This window comes from Hirundo rustica, chromosome 3, assembly GCF_015227805.2.
Source record: "Hirundo rustica isolate bHirRus1 chromosome 3, bHirRus1.pri.v3, whole genome shotgun sequence".
In the NCBI taxonomy this organism is placed as follows: domain Eukaryota; kingdom Metazoa; phylum Chordata; class Aves; order Passeriformes; family Hirundinidae; genus Hirundo; species Hirundo rustica.
Window position 1 is genome coordinate 81728885 of NC_053452.1, and position 18211 is coordinate 81747095.

The 18211-nt window shown below is 36.5% G+C and overlaps 1 protein-coding gene across 2 annotated transcripts in view; it reads left to right on the forward strand.

Annotated features, from left to right (window-relative positions):
- ME1 (malic enzyme 1) overlaps window positions 1–18211 on the forward strand; it is a 160624-nt gene that overhangs the window by 72193 nt on the left and 70220 nt on the right. For both annotated transcript variants that reach the window (XM_040058897.2, XM_040058896.2), the window contains exon 6: window positions 17013–17116. In XM_040058897.2, the coding sequence (XP_039914831.1) occupies window positions 17013–17116 (104 nt within the window). The remainder of the gene's footprint in view (window positions 1–17012; window positions 17117–18211) is intronic.

Genomic DNA, 18211 nt, shown 5'->3' on the forward strand with positions numbered 1-18211 from the left:
CTAGTTATTTACTGCAAACCATGGCAATGGCACTAAAAGTTATGCCTTACCAGTAGCCATGTATATTTGAGGTGTGAGGATGCTGCTTCTTAGATGGGATTTCAATTAAAATACAATTAAAACATACTTGGGCATTAGTCTGAGTGCTGATATGAAAGTGTCCAGATGGACATCCTGAGGTGGTATGATCTCTGGATCCTGAATGTTCGTCTAATATTGCAGAGAGGTATTTTAAATCACCTTGCAATGGTTAAAGAAATAGACTGTGGAAGAAAAATGAATAATTGTCAAGATAAACACAGCTGCAATTTAGTGGAGATCTACCTGAAACAGATGTTCAGCACTGGAAGAGGGATGGTTTAAGGATGATGGAACTAATCAAGCTGGATCAAAGGAAAACATTTAAACATCAAAATTTGAGTAATTATAGTTTTCTGTTTAAGAGATATGAGTAAACTCTCACAAAACAATGTTGAGACAAGCTTTGTTGATTAAAAATTGGTCTGGCTTACAGGGATGTGTGGCAGCTTAATAAAACCAAACAGCAAAGCCTAGTAATAGAAACCAAGGTCAAAAACTATAGGCAGTAAAAAAGCAAAAGACACTAAAGAAAACTGACTTAATGAAAATAATTATGAATAGTAAGAATTAAGTTTTCTGGTTTTCTTGATGCTTTTCCTTAGTGATGGTACATATAGAAGTATTAGATTGCCCCTAGAAATATGGTAGATACTTCTTAAATGTTTTCTCTATCTTGACAAGAAGTAGTATTTTCCATTTTATTAACAGCAAGTGAATATGTTGAAAAAGCTTTAAAAGTTTGTCAAGATCCTTAAATCAGAATGTCTAAATAATGCTTTGTCAGTTCTTTTTTTTTTTTTTTTTTTTTTTTTTTTAAAAAAAAAAAAAAGTGGTAAAAGCTTTCTCTACCACACTGAGCTGAGTGTGGAGGAAGTACTAGTTTTTTCTTAGGTGTATCTGGGATGAATTGAAAAGATGAGGAAGGTTGGATTAAAGGTAAGGCTCTTACTGAAAATGCAATGATCCTGGTCTAATGAGAGTTTACAGATTTTGATTGACTTACTTTTTACCCTTGAAAGCCAGTTGAATTCTTACTCTTTCTCTTAAGAAATGAAAAAGCAAAGCAGTTACTGGAGAAGTATTGTTGGAGAAAATGCAACTTAAAATACATATTTCTGCAAGGAATAATAAAATACTTGTGGGTTTACGGTATCTCAGGGGATTTTTTTCTGCTCTGCAATGTTTAATATCTTTATCAGTGACTTGGAGGCAGTATTTTATTGTTCAAGGGTCACGAAAGAGACATGGTTTAGTTAAAGTGCTATTTTCCAGACAGAGGAGTAATGAAATCTAGCAAGACTGATGCCTTTTGTTATATACAAGTCAAATCAATGGTGAAAGGGTTTGTTTTCACCATAAAAATTTTAATCTAATACTGGATGCTTAGCAGAGGAATGAGAACTGTGTTTATTTGATACCTTAGAAAAGAAGCTTTGACAAGTTCATGGCTGCCAGACCAATTCTAAACTGATCACATGTGTAAATTCAATACTGGCAATAGCCAGTTGTGGGAGATTTGGAAAGATTGTGTGTTAGCTTTAAATTTAAACCAGTTACCATGAATTTCAGTTTAGGTACAAAGCATCCAACTCTTTCAAACAGTACCTTCCCACAATGTGGAAGAGCCAGGACTGCTCATGTTGAAATGACTTTTTACACAGGCAGTTTCTAGCAGAAGGCGTGGTGGTGCTCCCAGCACCAACTCAGTGCTGTGTGGATTGCCCAGGGGTCAGAAGTCATTGCACTGGCTGCAAGGAAGCTGGACACACAAACATTCTCTTGCCCTGTGTAGACATAGCTAAAAAGCTGATTGGACACATGTATATGCCCTTAATGTGCAGATGAATCATGATGGCCAGTTTGCTTTTAAAAAATATGCGTCTGAATTGGTTTTTATTTGTATAACTGTTGGTCTCTTCTCCAAAGTAATAAGAGATAGGATGAGAGAAAATGGCCTCAAGCTGCACCAGGTGAGTTTTAGATGGGCTGTTAGGAACAATTTCTTCACAGAAGGGGTTGTTAAACATTGGAACAGACTGCCCAGGGAAGTGGTAGAGTCCCCATCCCTGGAGGTATTTAAAAGCTATGTAGCTGTGGTGCTTAGAGGCATAGTTTAATACTGGACTTGGCAGTGCTGGGTTAACAGTTGGACTCATTGATCTTAAAGGTATTTTCCAACCCTAAGTGATTCTATGATTTAAGCACTGAAAAGTGCATGAGAGAGAGGAATATGCAGGGCAGCTGCTAGGGCAGCTACTCCTTCATCTGCGACAGTTCAGGGACTTGCTATTTCGAGTTGTTTCCTGCATGCTTGCTTTGGAATATTTTTTTCTCTTAACTTACTAAAATATTGAAGTACAGGAATGTGATGGTTCTCACAGTTGCCCTAAATAGGTCAATGAGCATGCCTGGGCTGGCAGTTCCATCTCCTCTGGAGGAATGACAGGCATCTGTGCTGGAATATGCAATCCAGAAGAACTGAGGTACAAATTCAAGCTCAGCTTTTCAGCTTATCCTAGTTAGCCCCAAATTATTTCCAACTGTCTGTTCCAAGAATTAGTACCAGTCTTCTAAGATTAATATTCTTGAGAACTACCTACACATAAATATGCAAATGAAAGCTGTTGAGAAAACAGAAACAAACCTGCTTTTATAATTCATATTTCAACCAAAATAGAAACCTGGACAGTAGAAAACTGATTACAGAGGAAACCTGCAATTTCATACCTTATCAATCTAAAGATATAAATGTTTCAAGTAAATAATTTAAATTGTGCACAGCTGCAGGGATTTATAAATAAAAGATAATCACAATTTGCATTCATATGTAGAGCAGTGGCACTTTTACACTTTTCTTTTAAATATAATAAATATGTAATGGGAATGATTATGCTCTCTGATCTTAAAAAGCTCCTGTTGCCTTCCCCTTGAATGATGATTGTTAGAACTGGACACATTTCAGTGACAGTTTTACTGTAAAATAGAAATACCATTTCCTGAATTCTTTGAATAGAGGTTGGTCCTGTCTATATAAAAAGTGTCTATTTTTGTATCTGGTGCATATATGAGAATCTCATTTCTAGATTATATTCTCCAGTGTGTTCCATAGTAGTTTTGCATATTTCTGCAATACTAATGACACTATGTGTGATCAAAACAGGTTTCCAGATGTGCAGCTTTTCATTTAGTTATGTTAAAATGTTATTAACCAAATTAACCTGCCTGGTGGAAAGAGGCTTTTTTACATGTTCCACAAAACAGTCAGGCCAAGGAAGGTGCTCAGAAGTAATGCTGTGGCCCAATGGTGTCGAGTTCCAGGCACGAACACCTGTAAAACTATTGATGAAGTATATATTCTGTGGGGTTTTTATTTTTTGGTTACTGCCTATCTGTTCTAGTCTGGTAGGAGATAATTGCACTTTACCAGTTAAGTTTTATTTCACGAGTGGATTTTCCCCCCATTAGATCTTGCTGCTGTACAGCCCCCTCTGCTAGTATACAGGCAGCACTTGTGCAAAGGAATAAATAGATGACCATTGCTTTTTCTTCCCCTTTCTGAACTTCGAGTTCACAGGAAAACAATGTGATTGGATACTACTTTTTCTAGAGTCAATGTCATGAGTAATATTTTCCATTCTCTCTTCAGTGTTCAGAAGTACTGAAGAGTAAAGTAATATCTGAACTTAAAGTCCTGTCCAGCCCACTGTGAAGGAGACAAAACCCCACACAGTTTTATTTTGTCAGAATCGATATTCTCCTTTTAAATGTATTCAGTTATTTGAAGTGGACTGAGTTTGTGTTAGAAGGGGGAATGGACATGTACATCTGTTTTTATAGATGCATGTTCTAAAATTAGGGGTTTAGTGTTATCTTTCCAGTGTGTTTCAAAAGGTCCACATCTAAAATAAATATGGCATCCTCACTCTCTTCTAAACATGCTTTATTTAAATAGCAGGAACACCCAGAACTGTGCCAGCATCCATATTACACTTGCAGACTTCAAAAATGCTCTGAAGAAGGGATGGCATTTATAGGACCCACAATTTTCCCTTAGTGCAGGGACCAGTGGGTGACATGTTTGAGTGGATCACAAGTATCTGGCAGCTGATGTCCTTCAGTAATTTCTGAGAGTTTTCCTTTTCTTGCTCTTTAATGCTTTTATTGAATAGCTACAATATGTCTGGTAATATATTCACAGCTTGAAAATTTCATAAGTTGTTTTTACTCAATGTTTTAGCTCAGATGGGTTGAGAATTTGTAAGAGTAGTAATAAATCTAGATTTACCCAAAGTACTGAGATTTCCAGAGTGTTTCAGTTTTATAAAGGCAATCTCTTTGAGTTTGTCTTCCATTTTGTCCCTTCTGCAATTTCTTAATTACTGTTTCCTCTGTATCTTCTGCCTTACTATGTGTTTCCATGGCTATATTAAACCCTCAGAAAGACTATGTACAAGTGTCTTCTGCTTCCTAGGGGATGCATTCTACTAATCATAAATTAGGAGAGCTGAAACACAAAACATCGCTTACCCCTTTTATGAAGTAATTGTGCCCAGAGGGAAACAGCATTTCCCACAGTATTTGGAGCTATTAAAAGTTTTGACTTATTTGCAAATGTAGAAGATCATTTGCTGTTCTTTATCATGATGTTCCCAGGGGAACAAATTGCATCTCTTGTTTTCATTTAACTGCTTTTCTCATATTTTGTTAGGCATACATCAGCCGCTATGAGTACCAGTGCTTTTACCAATAAAACTCAAAATTAAGTGGTCCTGGATTTTGGATGTTTGTTCTCTTTAAATATTATTCTTAGTTTCAGAATGTGTACACTATCAGCATTTTCTTTAGTGTTGCAGTCACTTGTAGTGGCCTTTGTTCTTTACTATTGCAGTAGAAAGGCATTCTGTGTTTACATTGCTACTTTTATAGTGCTCATCTTCTTTTACCCTAATAGAGGGGTGAAAAATACTTTGATCCTCACTTCCTGTCAGTAGCAAAAACACTTACAGTCCTTTCTAAATAAACTGAAAAACACTGAGGAAAGATTTTTTTTTTTTTTTCACCAGGGACTTACTGTTGTTATTGTACTACTAAATGTTACTGCATTTTTAAAAATGTATCCAGTTGTTCTGGTATGATTAAATTAAAGGAGACTTTAATAGTATAATATATTTATATTTATTTATTTAATTTATATCATCTTTTTAAGACGCATGTTGTATAAAATAATATATTGTTATATATTTCAGTGCCAGACTTACATCCATCATCATTCTAAATTGCCTTTACTAAAGTTCTCATATGCTATCATAAAATACTAAAGGTGTGTTTGCAGTCTGCTTGTAACCATGTACCCTTTCCATATTGCCTGTGTACTAAACTCAAATCTAGACTTTTCTGGTGTACCCATTTAGGCAGAAATGTTTGTGCCTCTTTCTTTCCCATACTTAAGATTCAGTGGAATGAACAGTTATAATCTTTCATTTGAATTATTAGTCTTAAGAGTCTGGGGCCAAATCAGGTAAGCTCAGAAAGACTTAAAAAGAGATGTAGAGCTTGACAGTCATTTTAACCTCAACTCATCCTCTGAGGCTAATTTTATAAGGGGAGCAGGCGCTGCTTCTTGTGGAGGAACTGTCTCAAACTGGTCTGATGAACTGTATTTTAAAATGCTTGTTAATCTCTTTTCTTACTTGTTGATTATAAAAAGAGCCTAGACTAGTTTAGATGTAGAAGTATCCAGTATAGGTTCTTAAGTTGGCTTGTATGAATTCATCCTCAGTTTGGGCTTCACTTGCCTCTCTCTGCATCTGAGATGTGATTACTGTGTGACTCAGGGAACTTTTACAGAGACTGAAACTTGGTTTTGAACTTATGTCAACCTCTTGTTAAACAAACCCTCGTTATCCTTGGGAAGTGTCATTCTACTGCTCTTTGAGAAATGCCATTCCACTGCTTAGTGCGTGAGAAGACCTCAGCCATTGTCTGCTATTTTTGATCCATTGTCATCCATTAAACTTTGTCATTTTGGCTAGGAATATATGGTATTCTTTTTCTGAGACTGTTAATTTATTATTGGGAAATTTGCTATTTATTATTATTTCTTTTGTGAAATGTTCTATTTCCTTAGAACATGGAAAATGTGAAAAAACTGTGGTGCCTCAGATTTTCACATTTACCAAACAGTGTGTTGGTAATGATTTTTAAGACCTGAGAAGTTGAAGAGGGAAGGGTTTTAGAAGAAAGAATATAGATAGTGACACAGGATTTAAGTCTCAGTTTCAGCTGACACTAGGAAGAATGAGCTGTGTACTAATGTTACAGGCAGTTCTGTTAGTCCATTTAATTTATTCTTACTTCACTTTTCAGAGCAAGGGGATCTATGAAAGAGGGCAGAAATTAATATCTGGAAATGCTTATTTTGGATAGCATGCATGAATATCCATAGACTAAATTGATGACAGACTTGGTTTGAAGATACATTGGATATTTCCAATTCTTTATGCTCAGAAGACAGCAACAGATAGTGTTTGTTTTCATTGGCTTTCACAGTAATGGCTGTCAACCTCCTCAGCAATTTCACAGGCAATGGGGAAGACTAGAGAAGGAATGGGCATAAATATATCTATTATCACAAAAGGTGGGAAAATATGTATGATTCCACATAAGACAGCCTACCTTCTGGGACAAAGCTTGTCACATGTGAATTGTGAAGGTGCTCTTACAAATGTTGGCCTTGCACTAGCAAGTCTATTTTGTGCACAGAATGACTTTTTTTTTTTAATTTTAATGGTGATAAGACAGATATATAGTTGATATGCCAGCACCAAAATAGTATCAACATACTTTTTTCAGTCCAGGGGACACTGTTGGCGTGACTTGTTGGTGTAGGAAGAGGTCCAACCCATTTGGCTCTAGTAAAGAAAGTGTCTGAATGTCAGCACAGAAGACAGGGATGGCAGGGTCAAAGGAAGGACCATGTGGAAATAGCTTATGGAAGTAAACAAAATAAATAGACATAAGTTTAATAAAACTGAGGAGAGGTCACAGCAAGTGGTGGAGATTGATAGTTACATGTGAATTGAAAAAAAAAAAAATAAAAGCAAAATACCAGAACTGTTGGTGTAGAAATGAGATACACTGGTAACCTAGAATAAGATTTTCAGTTCTGTAAATGGTTGACATGTTAAAATTCTGTTCAATTATCTATCTGATGGACTTGGGACTGCTGTCTGAATGTGTGAGCTGATACAGTATTAGCAAAATCCTCTTTATTAGTATAATATTAAATATGAGTGAAAAAGGTCTTTGAAGGTTTTTTTAAGGCTTATGTTATCTTTGTAATTTTTCAGATGAAGGAAAATTTTTAAGATGGCATTCTTCTGAATATTGCTAATTAATAACAAACCTTTACTAGTGTCATCTTCAAAACAATAAGTCTTTACTCTTTGCTGATTCACTTTGTTAGTGGTTTGCTTTTTGGTTTTGGGTTTGTTTGGGGTATTTTTTCTGTATTTTTTTTCTGGTTTTGAATGCTGGGTGAGTCCTGATAATTAGACATTACAGCTACCTATCCTAAAAAAATTTGTAAATGTGATTGCATGAACATAATGGGAATGATGTGTGTTTGTTGCTTTGCAAAAATGGTATAGAAAAGTTAGATGTATTAAAAGTGTTTGAACCACCCCAAGCAGCTTTATCTTGTCACTCTCTTGATTAAGCTAAAAAATGTAATGTATTGAGATAGCTACACTCCTGCTAATTTTGCAGGAAAAAAAAGAGGCACTTTTCTGAAGCGTTTCCCTGAGGCTAGACTTGTTTTTTAGGTTACTATATAGGCTGCCATGAATACTGTTTGGGCTCTTCTTAAAGGTTATTGTTTGGCCACCTTCTGTGATTTATTATAAGCACTTATGGCTGGACCTTCAAGTAGGTTTTAGCACGTCATCATGCCTCATGTTTTTTGAGAGCAAGAAACTTTTGAAAGCTTGGTTTAAGTAATCTGTTTCTATATCCAGTTCCCATTATCCATCAGCTGTATTTCAAAGTGTAGGGTATTCTAACATGTTTCTTGGCGTGTGACAGGGCATATGACTGAGATTTTAGCCATATAGTAGCTGGGGTTCATGAACAAGAAATTGTAGTCATTAACTCTGTGGTGCCTTTGGGAGGTCGGTTGTGTAGGGGCCTTAATGGTTCATGTGAGCCTTTTCTGTGATTCAGTAAAAGCTTTTATAGAAAGTGGGTATCAGGGGTTTTAGGAGATTTCTTGAGGGATTTCTTCTGAAAATTATATGAATAAAATACATGAGATTTCTCAAATTTCTTTTCTTTCTGACTATTGTTTGTGTATTAAAATATTAGTGCTTACATGCAGATGTAAGCACAACAATGTGCTATGTTCTAAAAGACGTTGGATTCTTCAGGACTATTGTTTTCTCAACAGGCAAATGATTAAGTTTTTCAAGAAATGCCACTGGCATGCAGACAACCATTTGTTTTCAGTTTTACTGTGTAAAAGAGTTATGCATGCTAAAATTGCATCTGATGAAATGTTCCTCCAAAACCATGGGTCTGAGTGTCTTCCAAGTTCCAACTCAAATAACAGGCATTTGTGGAATTGGCATTGTCCCTATCCCTGCAGACAGATGTTAATATCAGGAGAGTTCTCTCAGACTCTTAAACATAATGCAGAGTATTTATCTTGCTGTTTCATTTTCTTTGTTTTCTTAAAATATACAATGAATTCCCCTCCGTGTTCTCCTCACTAACTCTGCTAGATATGGTTCTGGTAGCAGGTTGGATCTTAAAATTATTTAGGTTTGAAAAGACCTATAAGATCATAGGGTCCCACTGTTAACCCAGCATTGCCAAGTCCACCACTAATCCATGTCCTGAAGTGCCACATGTAGTTTTAAAGACCTCCAGGGATGGGAACTCCACCTCTTCCCTGGGCAGCTTGTTCTAATGCTTGACAACCTGTTCTGAATAGAAGCCTCTGTATTCAATCTATGGTGACAGCGCCCCGTTCATACATTCCATCCTGTTCAAACATTCCATTATTTTCAGATTGGCACAATTAACACAGAAAATGGATCTTTCTATACTTTTCCTCAGTATTTTTCCAAGATTAGAATTTATTTCCCCTTCATCCTGGTAATCACCTGCCTTAGTTATGAGCTGTTTGTGACAGGTGCTGTTTGGTGTTTAAGTAAAAGTAGATTTAAAAGAAGGACCTGATGAATCCCTGTGGTAGTGATACACAAGAATGGTACTAGGAGAACTCTGGTGCTTTAAAGGTCAGTCTAACAAGGAATTTATTATCTTAGTTTTAAAGGTAAATTTTGTAACAGAAGATGTTGGTACAATTGCATATTTAGAATCGAAAAGCTTTTTAGTTTTTCGTTTTCTAGGGTGAAAAACTGTCAAGCTAACTTGCTAGCTTTGAAGGCAGTTTTTTATTTTTTCAGTTACGATACTTTCATACACAACATCTAATCCAATCTTCAGGAAAATGCCTTCTTTTCTCCTTATGGACAGCACATGACTCATGATGGCCATTCTCTGAAATGTACTTTTAATAGCTTTTAGAAGTTAAACTGGTTGAAAATCATCAATATAAGCTGTTTGACCTGAAAAAAGGGTTCCAATGGCATTTAAATTTCAGGGAAATACCTTTATTTTTTTGCTTTATCTATTGGCTAGCAAAGTTGTACTTGTCTGTTTTACTTCTCAGCTCTTCCCAGGTCTTTCCTGATTGGAAACTAAGTGCACAGGACAGTTTTTGCCAGATTGTCCAAATAAATTTACTGCAAGATTTTTTTTAGTATCAATGGTAACTTACTGAAAAAGCTTTTTTATTGTGTTGTGAATCTTCTATACTGCGTACTGGAAAGGTGAGCAGTAACAAAATCCAAATTGCTCGGAGAAAGATATAATTCATCTGATGTCAGATGTATTACTGCTTTAAAAATTTTTAAATTTTAATATTCAATATCAAGTGTGGCAATATATGGTTAGCCTAGCTGTAGTGAGTATTACCTGCAGTTTTCAGAACCCACCAAGTAAAGAGGTTCAGGTGTCATTTGTGAATTCCAGATTGTTTTGAAAGGAACTTGGCCATACACATCATTAATGGATCCCTGGCTGTAACTGTGTGTTTCAGTGCTCAGAAATCTTGAATTACACCTAAAAATCATAAGATAAACTTTCTGTAAAAGTATAATTTCTGTAAAATATTTTATAATTTCCAGCATTTTGGAGTTTAGTTATGAGAGTGACTCAGGTGTATCGGGAGACTCACTAGAAGGCAACACAGCTCTCTGCCCCTGCACCATCAACAACCCTTGAGCTCGTCATCCATCACTTGGTTCCACAAACTGACTCGTGGACACAAGTGAGTCATGTCCCAATCTGACTTGGAAGAGACAGCAACCCCTTGAAAAGTCTGAAAAATCAAGTGCATCTTGCCCCTTGCTGCTGCAGCTGTCTTTGGACTTTGCACTTGGTGCTCCCTTGCTGATGAGGGCTCACATAACCACACATTTGTGTATCCTAGGTATGTTTGTGAGCGTTACCCTCAGGGGGCTGGGTACTCTTAAGCTTGCACGCTCACTCACAGGAATGTGTTTGACTTCCTGGAAGAGCCCTTCTGGTAGCCATGGCGGGGCTGGAGGGATGCAGGCAGACGATGCCGTGCGAGGGGGCTGGAGGCTCGTGCCCCTGGGCACTCAGCCGCTGTCTGCCCACAGCACTCGCACACTGGGGCCTTTATTCAGTGCCACATACATGCGCTGGAAACATCCCACAGAATGTCCTTGGCACAGCCTGGCTTTGTGCAGTCTTGCTTGGGGACGGGCTGTGGTAATTTCATAGCGTGTTACAAGATTCCTTCATGAAGCATTCTTTCCAGCCATTAGAGGGATTTTTATTTTGTTGTTAAAGTTCGCTGGAGCTGACAGTTTTTCAGCTGGGCAAGGCTGTCTGCATGCGTGGGAAATCACTAGAATATAAGCAACAGGGTTCAGTGAGCATTCAAAGCTACAACTGGTAATTTCCTCTTCAGGTTAAGAAATGAGTAAGCTCCTTGAGCAGAAGCAAGCACAGGATGTAAAGGCCACATTGACGCTTGAATAACATTATGAAATTAAAGAACAAGTTGGATTGAATAAATGAAGCCTGTCTTTAAGGAGAAATAATTTAAAAAGTCTAGTCTGGGTGTGCAAATCTATAGTATTATTTTATATATATATATGAAAGAGAATATATTCTCTATAATTTTTACCACAATCTTAAATTTTTTTAAGCAGAATTTTTAAACACCATAACTATTTTTATATTAGGTTATATTTGTATTTTTATATTTTTATATTAGGTTATTGCTTCACCAGAGTTTTAATAAATTTTTATATTTTGAATGGTCTCAAAAATTCATAGTACTCTTTGCTAATAATTTAACTCCACAGAAGTCATTTCCTTCAAGCCCTGCATTCAAGATTGATGACAAAGGAGCACTATGAATGTATTATCTTTTAAACTCTTCACTATTGAAGGTCTAGAATTTTGTCTCAACAGACAAGGGACAATTTTTATTGATGTTTTTAGGGTTACAGGTGGGAAAATAGTAATTATAGTATCGCTGTATCTTTGTCTCTAAAGAACTGACTGCCACTTGGTTTTGGCAAGGTGAGCACAGCTGGGCTCAGCTGTTAAAACTCATGTCCAGAGTTTTTCCTCCTTTTTTTTCATAGTTAGAATGACCCATTGTGATAACCAGTTTTGGCCTCCTATTTTGGGATCTTTTGTGACATCCTATCCTATGGAGGAGTCCCATGGAGGAAACTGAGGGACAAAGAGAGCTACTGCTCTCTATGCTAGTACCTGTCCTGGGGATGTCTAGATAAAGTGTTAGCTGAGACTCCCAAAGATGAGATCTTCTTTTAGGGAGAAACAGAGAATAAGACTCCTTTTTTTTCTTGTGCAAGAGGTGCCTTGCTAACACTTGCAAATATGTTGACAAAGGTCTAGTGTTTAGATAGGAGGGGCTGTGATCTTACTATGTCACATGGTTAGTGTAATTCAAAGAAAACAAAATTTCAGAAAAAAATCTTCAGTTCTTTGATTATGCAACTTATTTTTGCAAAGTGTTCTACACCCTCAATACTACTAATTATTAGCATTCAACTCATCCAAAATTCACTTAGCATTTGGAAACACAGAATTTGTTACACATTTTAAGGGCATCATACTGTATTTCAAACTTCAAAACAAGCTTATTCAAAGAAAAGAAAGGGTTTCTAGTATAATATTAATTGAAGTCTTACACACTCTTTCTAATGCCATGAAAACTGCTGTAAGCAGTTCTTGAAGGACAGAAAATCGTGATTCAGCATGTTAGTGTTTACAAACTGAAAGTTTAAATGAATGCAGATCAATTGCTGGGTAATGAATATTGATCGAAGTTGAAGTTAAGTCCAAAACATTGGCATGTTCCTAACCAGGTAACTGTTTTTACTGGAAAACGTTTCACATCAAGTGAAATTTCAATCTTGTAGAACAAAAATAAAAGTTTGGAATATGCAACTTTCCTGGAGAACAGAAACCTTCCTGTGCTCACCAGCCCTTCCCCAGGCTGATAAAACTGAGACAAGAAAGTTACAAAAAGAATTTAGAGTGTATTAAAGTAAGCAAATATTAAGACATGGAAAAGCAGTGGCCTCCCCCTGGTATTCTTGGTAACTGTGTGCCCTGTTGGATGAATCATGCTCTGAAATGTGTTTAATTTCTGGCATGTGGCATGCCTTTGTCCCAAAGCTTCAGATGTCCCATACAAATAGTTCTCTTTTAGCACTATAACTGTGGCTCTAGTGCAAGTCATTTCCCATTGTAGAACTGCTGGAGGGTTTTGGCATTTTAATGACATGGGGTTAGTTGCTACTCTGAAGCATTACCAAACACTGTCTAGGTAGCACTGGTTGATTCTAAACTATTTGCTCCATCTTTGTCAGTGGAAAGTCTTGGGGTCCTCTAGATGCTCCCCTACAATTTTCCATTAAGCTGTTCACTAAAGTATATATTTGTTCCAAAGAAACATCTCAGTGTCAAGTTTGGGGGTAAATGACATTTTAGCGTGTTTATGCTCAACTGATGAAATGTTTAAGTGCGCAGTTTTCTATTTCTCACTGGTTTGGCTTTTGTAGTTAAATTAGAGCCAGGTGCACAGCTCAGCCTTGCTTGAACTTTGATGGTTTGCTGATCTCTTTAAGTAAGATGGCATAAATGGTTTGCCTTTTTCTTAAAACCCCCAAAGGTCATTGCAGTTTTAATGCACTCAGGTGGTGGTTCAAAGAACTCGTTATTTTGCACAGCTAATTCTAAATAGATCAACATATTTCCAGTACCAGAACTTCAAATAAACCCTTTATTCTCAGAAAACACTATTTCTGTTAAAGCTTGAATGTACCACATTGGTAAACTTAAATGTTTCAGAACTTTTTTTTTTAGTCTTAGAATAAGCGTGTCTAAAAATAAGCTGGCATCAACGTTTTCAGTATCATGTGATATGCATAACAAACCTACTAACCTGGAAAAAGGAGAGTTATGCTTTGAGAGAGATTTGATTTCCAAAATAACAAAGTTTAAGCTTTGGCAACAATCTGGGTAACAAAAGAAGCCCAAGTCATTGAGGAAAAGTACCTAATCATCATGTCAGTTTGACATACTGGTTTGTACCAGGGTACTTTTTCTTTTGGTAATCTGTTTTGAAAGCCATGAAATAGTTGGTAGCAAATGTTAATCTCTCAAGATGTGTGAATCCTGTTAAAAAAAAAACCAAGGACCACGGTCCTGGTTTGCATGGTGTTGACCTGAATAAGGGGATAATGTGCTTAAGCAGCTTATTCATTCTTCAGTGGCCTTTGGAAAGGGATCGGCTCCACAATGGTTTGCCACTCAGGGCGCAGACGTGACCACTGTTCTTTTCACTTGCTGAATGTTTCATTCTTTTGAGTCCGACATGGGTTTCTTCATACATTTTTCCAAACAGGACCGTAAAGGAACTTTTTGGGGCTATTTCATGTCAAACTGTAACGTTTGTTAAGCAGAATGCACTGAGCTGTAAAGGAATTCTGAACTCTGAGTGTATAGCTGGCCAAGCTTTTCATCAGATACGTGTTGCTGAATTAATTGTCTCTGCTTGTGAGACTTCCTAGGTTTATACATACTCCAGACAGACTGTAATAATTGTTTTAAATATTTCACATTAAGTTTTAGCATCAAAGATAGGTGAATAAACTCAAGCAGTGGTCCTATAAATGGATCTGTTTTGGAGTTCTGAGTTTCTGTGTTGTCTATAGATTTAAATGCTCACGGACATGAAAACTGCAGAAGAAGCAAAAGGAGTGTAAGATCCTATGATGTTTCAAGGCAGACCCATGGCTGGTTTAGCATTCTTTGAACAGAGTAATGTGATGTCTGTTTCTCTTGAATTTTCACAGAATCACTGCCCATCTAAACTGCCTTCTTGAAGGAATGTGACTGATTCACATTCACAGTCTGGCCTCAAAGTGTTTTAGAAACTTGTCTTCAGAATTTAAAAAATAAAGGGAATTTTTTTTTTTTTTTTTTCCATTTTGCGCATTGTTTTATAAAATGAGAAATCAGACATTGCTTAATAAAAAGCTTGTGAAAGTTCTTTGAAAAAAACCAAATCCACTTGGGAAAAAAAATTAGAGGTGTTGGAAAGGGAATGAATTATTTACTCTGAATTAGGCAGGGGAACGTGTGATATCCATGCATAGGACGTAGAATAGCTGAAACCTACTGGCATGGAAAACTGCAGCAATGGGATTTTAGAAATGAGATTGCTGTTTCTGAGTCCTACTGTGATGTTTCTGACATAGACTCCTAAGGCTTGGCAGTTCTTTCCAACCTTGTGTGCTCAATCTGATGGGAAGGGTGAGACAACTCTTATGGGTTCTGCAAAATGGCCTGAAGATTGCCTGTTGTTAAAAAGTTAATTTGCACTTCCTGTGAATTAATCTTCCAGCTATATAGTTACCCTTGATATTTCAGGTTTTTTTGAGGTCACTTTTAATAACTAGACAAAATCAAAATCGAAATGAAAAAATAATTTCAGAAATAGTTATTGACTACAAAGTTTGAAGTGGTTATATCAAAACAAGAAGGGCATACAAAAGGGCCAGTTACTTTGACAGATACCAGATCAAACTCTTGCCAGTTTTTCCTGCAATATCTAGAATAGGTACAGAATTATTATTTTGATTTTGCTGCCCGAATATGTAGGATAATGAGAATGCACAGGCAAAATTATTTCTGAAAAAAATATATACTACTTAGACATGAATGCTAAAGTGTGTTGGTGAAAGGAATCAATAAAGTACAGTGTAATGGCATCACTTTCATTTACAAAGTAATTTTAATTTTGAGCTTTGTTTGTGTTTCACATCAAAAAGCTGAACTAACAACTTCTGAATGTCTGTAAGTAATGTATTACAAATTGTTCTGAGTTGGTGATTGATTTAGCAAGTTTAATTTAGCCAGAAAATTCAGCTTTTACACATGCTTGATTTTTTAAAACATTCTAGTCTTATTTCTTTTCATCTTTTTGGAAGTGGAGAGAAAACTGAGGGAGAGATAAACATCCTTATCTATAGGTCTGCATCAGGAGGCAGAATACCACCAAAGATTTTAAGTCTCATACTGATTTAAATCATTCTTTAACAGGGGCTTGTGACTCAGAAGATTTTTTTTCATTTTTGCAGTGTAAAAAAAAAAAGCTGGGATAGGAATTTAGGCACTTCTCTAAAATTCAGAAATCAGATTTCTGTTTTCCAGTCTGGGTCAGGCAGAGAAAGATTTCCAGACTTTTTGCTTAATTTTGCATTCTGAGACTCTCTCTTGGAAAGGCAAGTTGGTCTGTGTTTCTCTTTACATTTTTTTTCTATTTGAAGCTGATGTACGAAAAATTTCTGCCACTCTGTTGAGTTAGCAAATTGTTTTTGGAAGAAAAGTGTTTAGTCAAGCTTCTGACCTATTCTGCAAGCAGTCTGGGAATGTGTGGGAGGGTTACACACTATATTCAATGGGAAATTAGCTTATTTGTTTTCAGAGGTATGTGAGAAAGAATAACAAAGAGTGTCTTTATACCTGAGTTCCTGAGACAGCCAGTGGAAGTGTCAGACTTGCTGTGGGGAAGTACAAATTTAGTAATTTGTAAGCTATAATTAGGAAATACATCAGACCTTCTAGAAGAGAAGACATGGAGTGGTACAGGCTTAGTGTTTTTATGGGAAGTATGGATCATAAAGCTAAAGAAAGAATAAGTAGAAGATTTAAGACTAGACAAATTCAGAAACCATATCCAACTGATGAAACCTGGATAGCCGAAATGAAGAATCTTAGAATCTAAACTGATAATCTAGTAAGTTTGGAAGGAAAAGGGCAAAAGGTTGGGTATGTTTTGGCATATTACTTTTTATAAAACAACACATTTTTTTGACTATCAGCTCATCAGCACAGTTGAAATGATGGGCTCTGGGAAACATTTGTGAAACATGATGATAAAATTAAGGAAAATATCAGAGCACTTTCAGGATATAAAAGAAAAATAGAAAATTACTAACGAAAGCTTTAAAAGATAATTTTGAAACATGACATCCCAGAGTAAACTTCACTTTTTCACGTGGAAACTATACACTTGCTTTGAGACTAGGGTATCCCTTTCCCTTGATACAAAAGGATGTGTCTTTAATCTCTTTATGTTTCGTTGGTCTTAATGTAGGGGTGGATAAATTGATATGTACTTCATATGCTTGGGTTAATCCTCAAACACTGTATTTTTGTGCCTTATTAACTAAGAGTGTAGTATTATAACTTGCTCATGTAATAGTTCAAACTTTTTTTTTTTTCAACAGGTGTTGCTGAAAGATCCTTTGTATATTGGGCTGAGGCACAAGAGAATTCGAGGTCAAGCCTACGATGATCTTCTTGATGAATTCATGGAAGCTGTGACTGCAAGGTAAGTGATATATCTGTGCTACTGGGGGTGAATTCCACTGTGAACTTCATCTTGAGAGAAATAAAGGTCAGTAGCCTATGAAAAGAAGACAGAGTTTTTAGGTTCCAGATCATTTTTATTTTGAGCATAGTATTTTATGAGTTTGTAACTGCCTTAACTATTTACCTTCAATACTGCAGTTTTATATGAGCAGTAAAATTCATCAGAATATAAATAGTTTTTCAAACTTCTTTTTCAAGATTTAGTTTGTTAAATATTTGCCTGATAATTTTCTGTGCCTAGTGCTGTGCTTACATGATCTTCTCTGTCTCTGTGATTTCATACATGAGATGTCAGCAGCCTAAAAGAAGCTATCATACTTGGCAACCCCTGCCACTGCCCCCGCCAAACCCATGACAGGACTAAGCTTAAAACAATGAAGTGTTTTGATTTTAAATGTCATGGCATGGACCTACACCAAGCCAACTCTTTCACTGCTTCTCTTTTCCTATACAGAAAGTAGTTAAATTTATTATTAGACTATGATGCATAAAATAGTTCTCCTTGCATATCAGATAACACATTTGCTCGTATTTTCCTTGTTTGTTATAATATTTGGAGTTCTAGCTCTGCATTCAATGTGTATATCTAAAATAGCTCAACTGCCAGGATCCACAGAGGAATGTGTTTTCTGCATCTGCCTCCCAAAGATGAGGCTGAGCTATGGAACCTGGAAGTACTTTCCAGCTCCTCAGTCTTGCCTTGTGCCCCGTCTGCATTTGAGACCTTACCTGGACATACACAACTTCTGTTCTTTCTGCTTTGGTTGCTGTGCAAAAGAAACTTGGCCCAGCAGGTAGTATTAATTTCTGTGCCTGAAACAACATATTCCTTCATGTACTATACTCTTCCCCATCATCCCCACTGCCACTCCCTTGTTCATAATCTTCCTATGGAAGTTGCTGGTTTGACTCTATCCTGTTGTATGTTTCCTACTCTGTTGAAGATTCCCTTGCGGATAACATTGATGAACCTTCCTAATAGAGTCACCTCCTAAAAGAATGTTCACAGCATTAGAAATTGTTCTGTGGTCTGTGTTTTGAGAATCTCTAACAA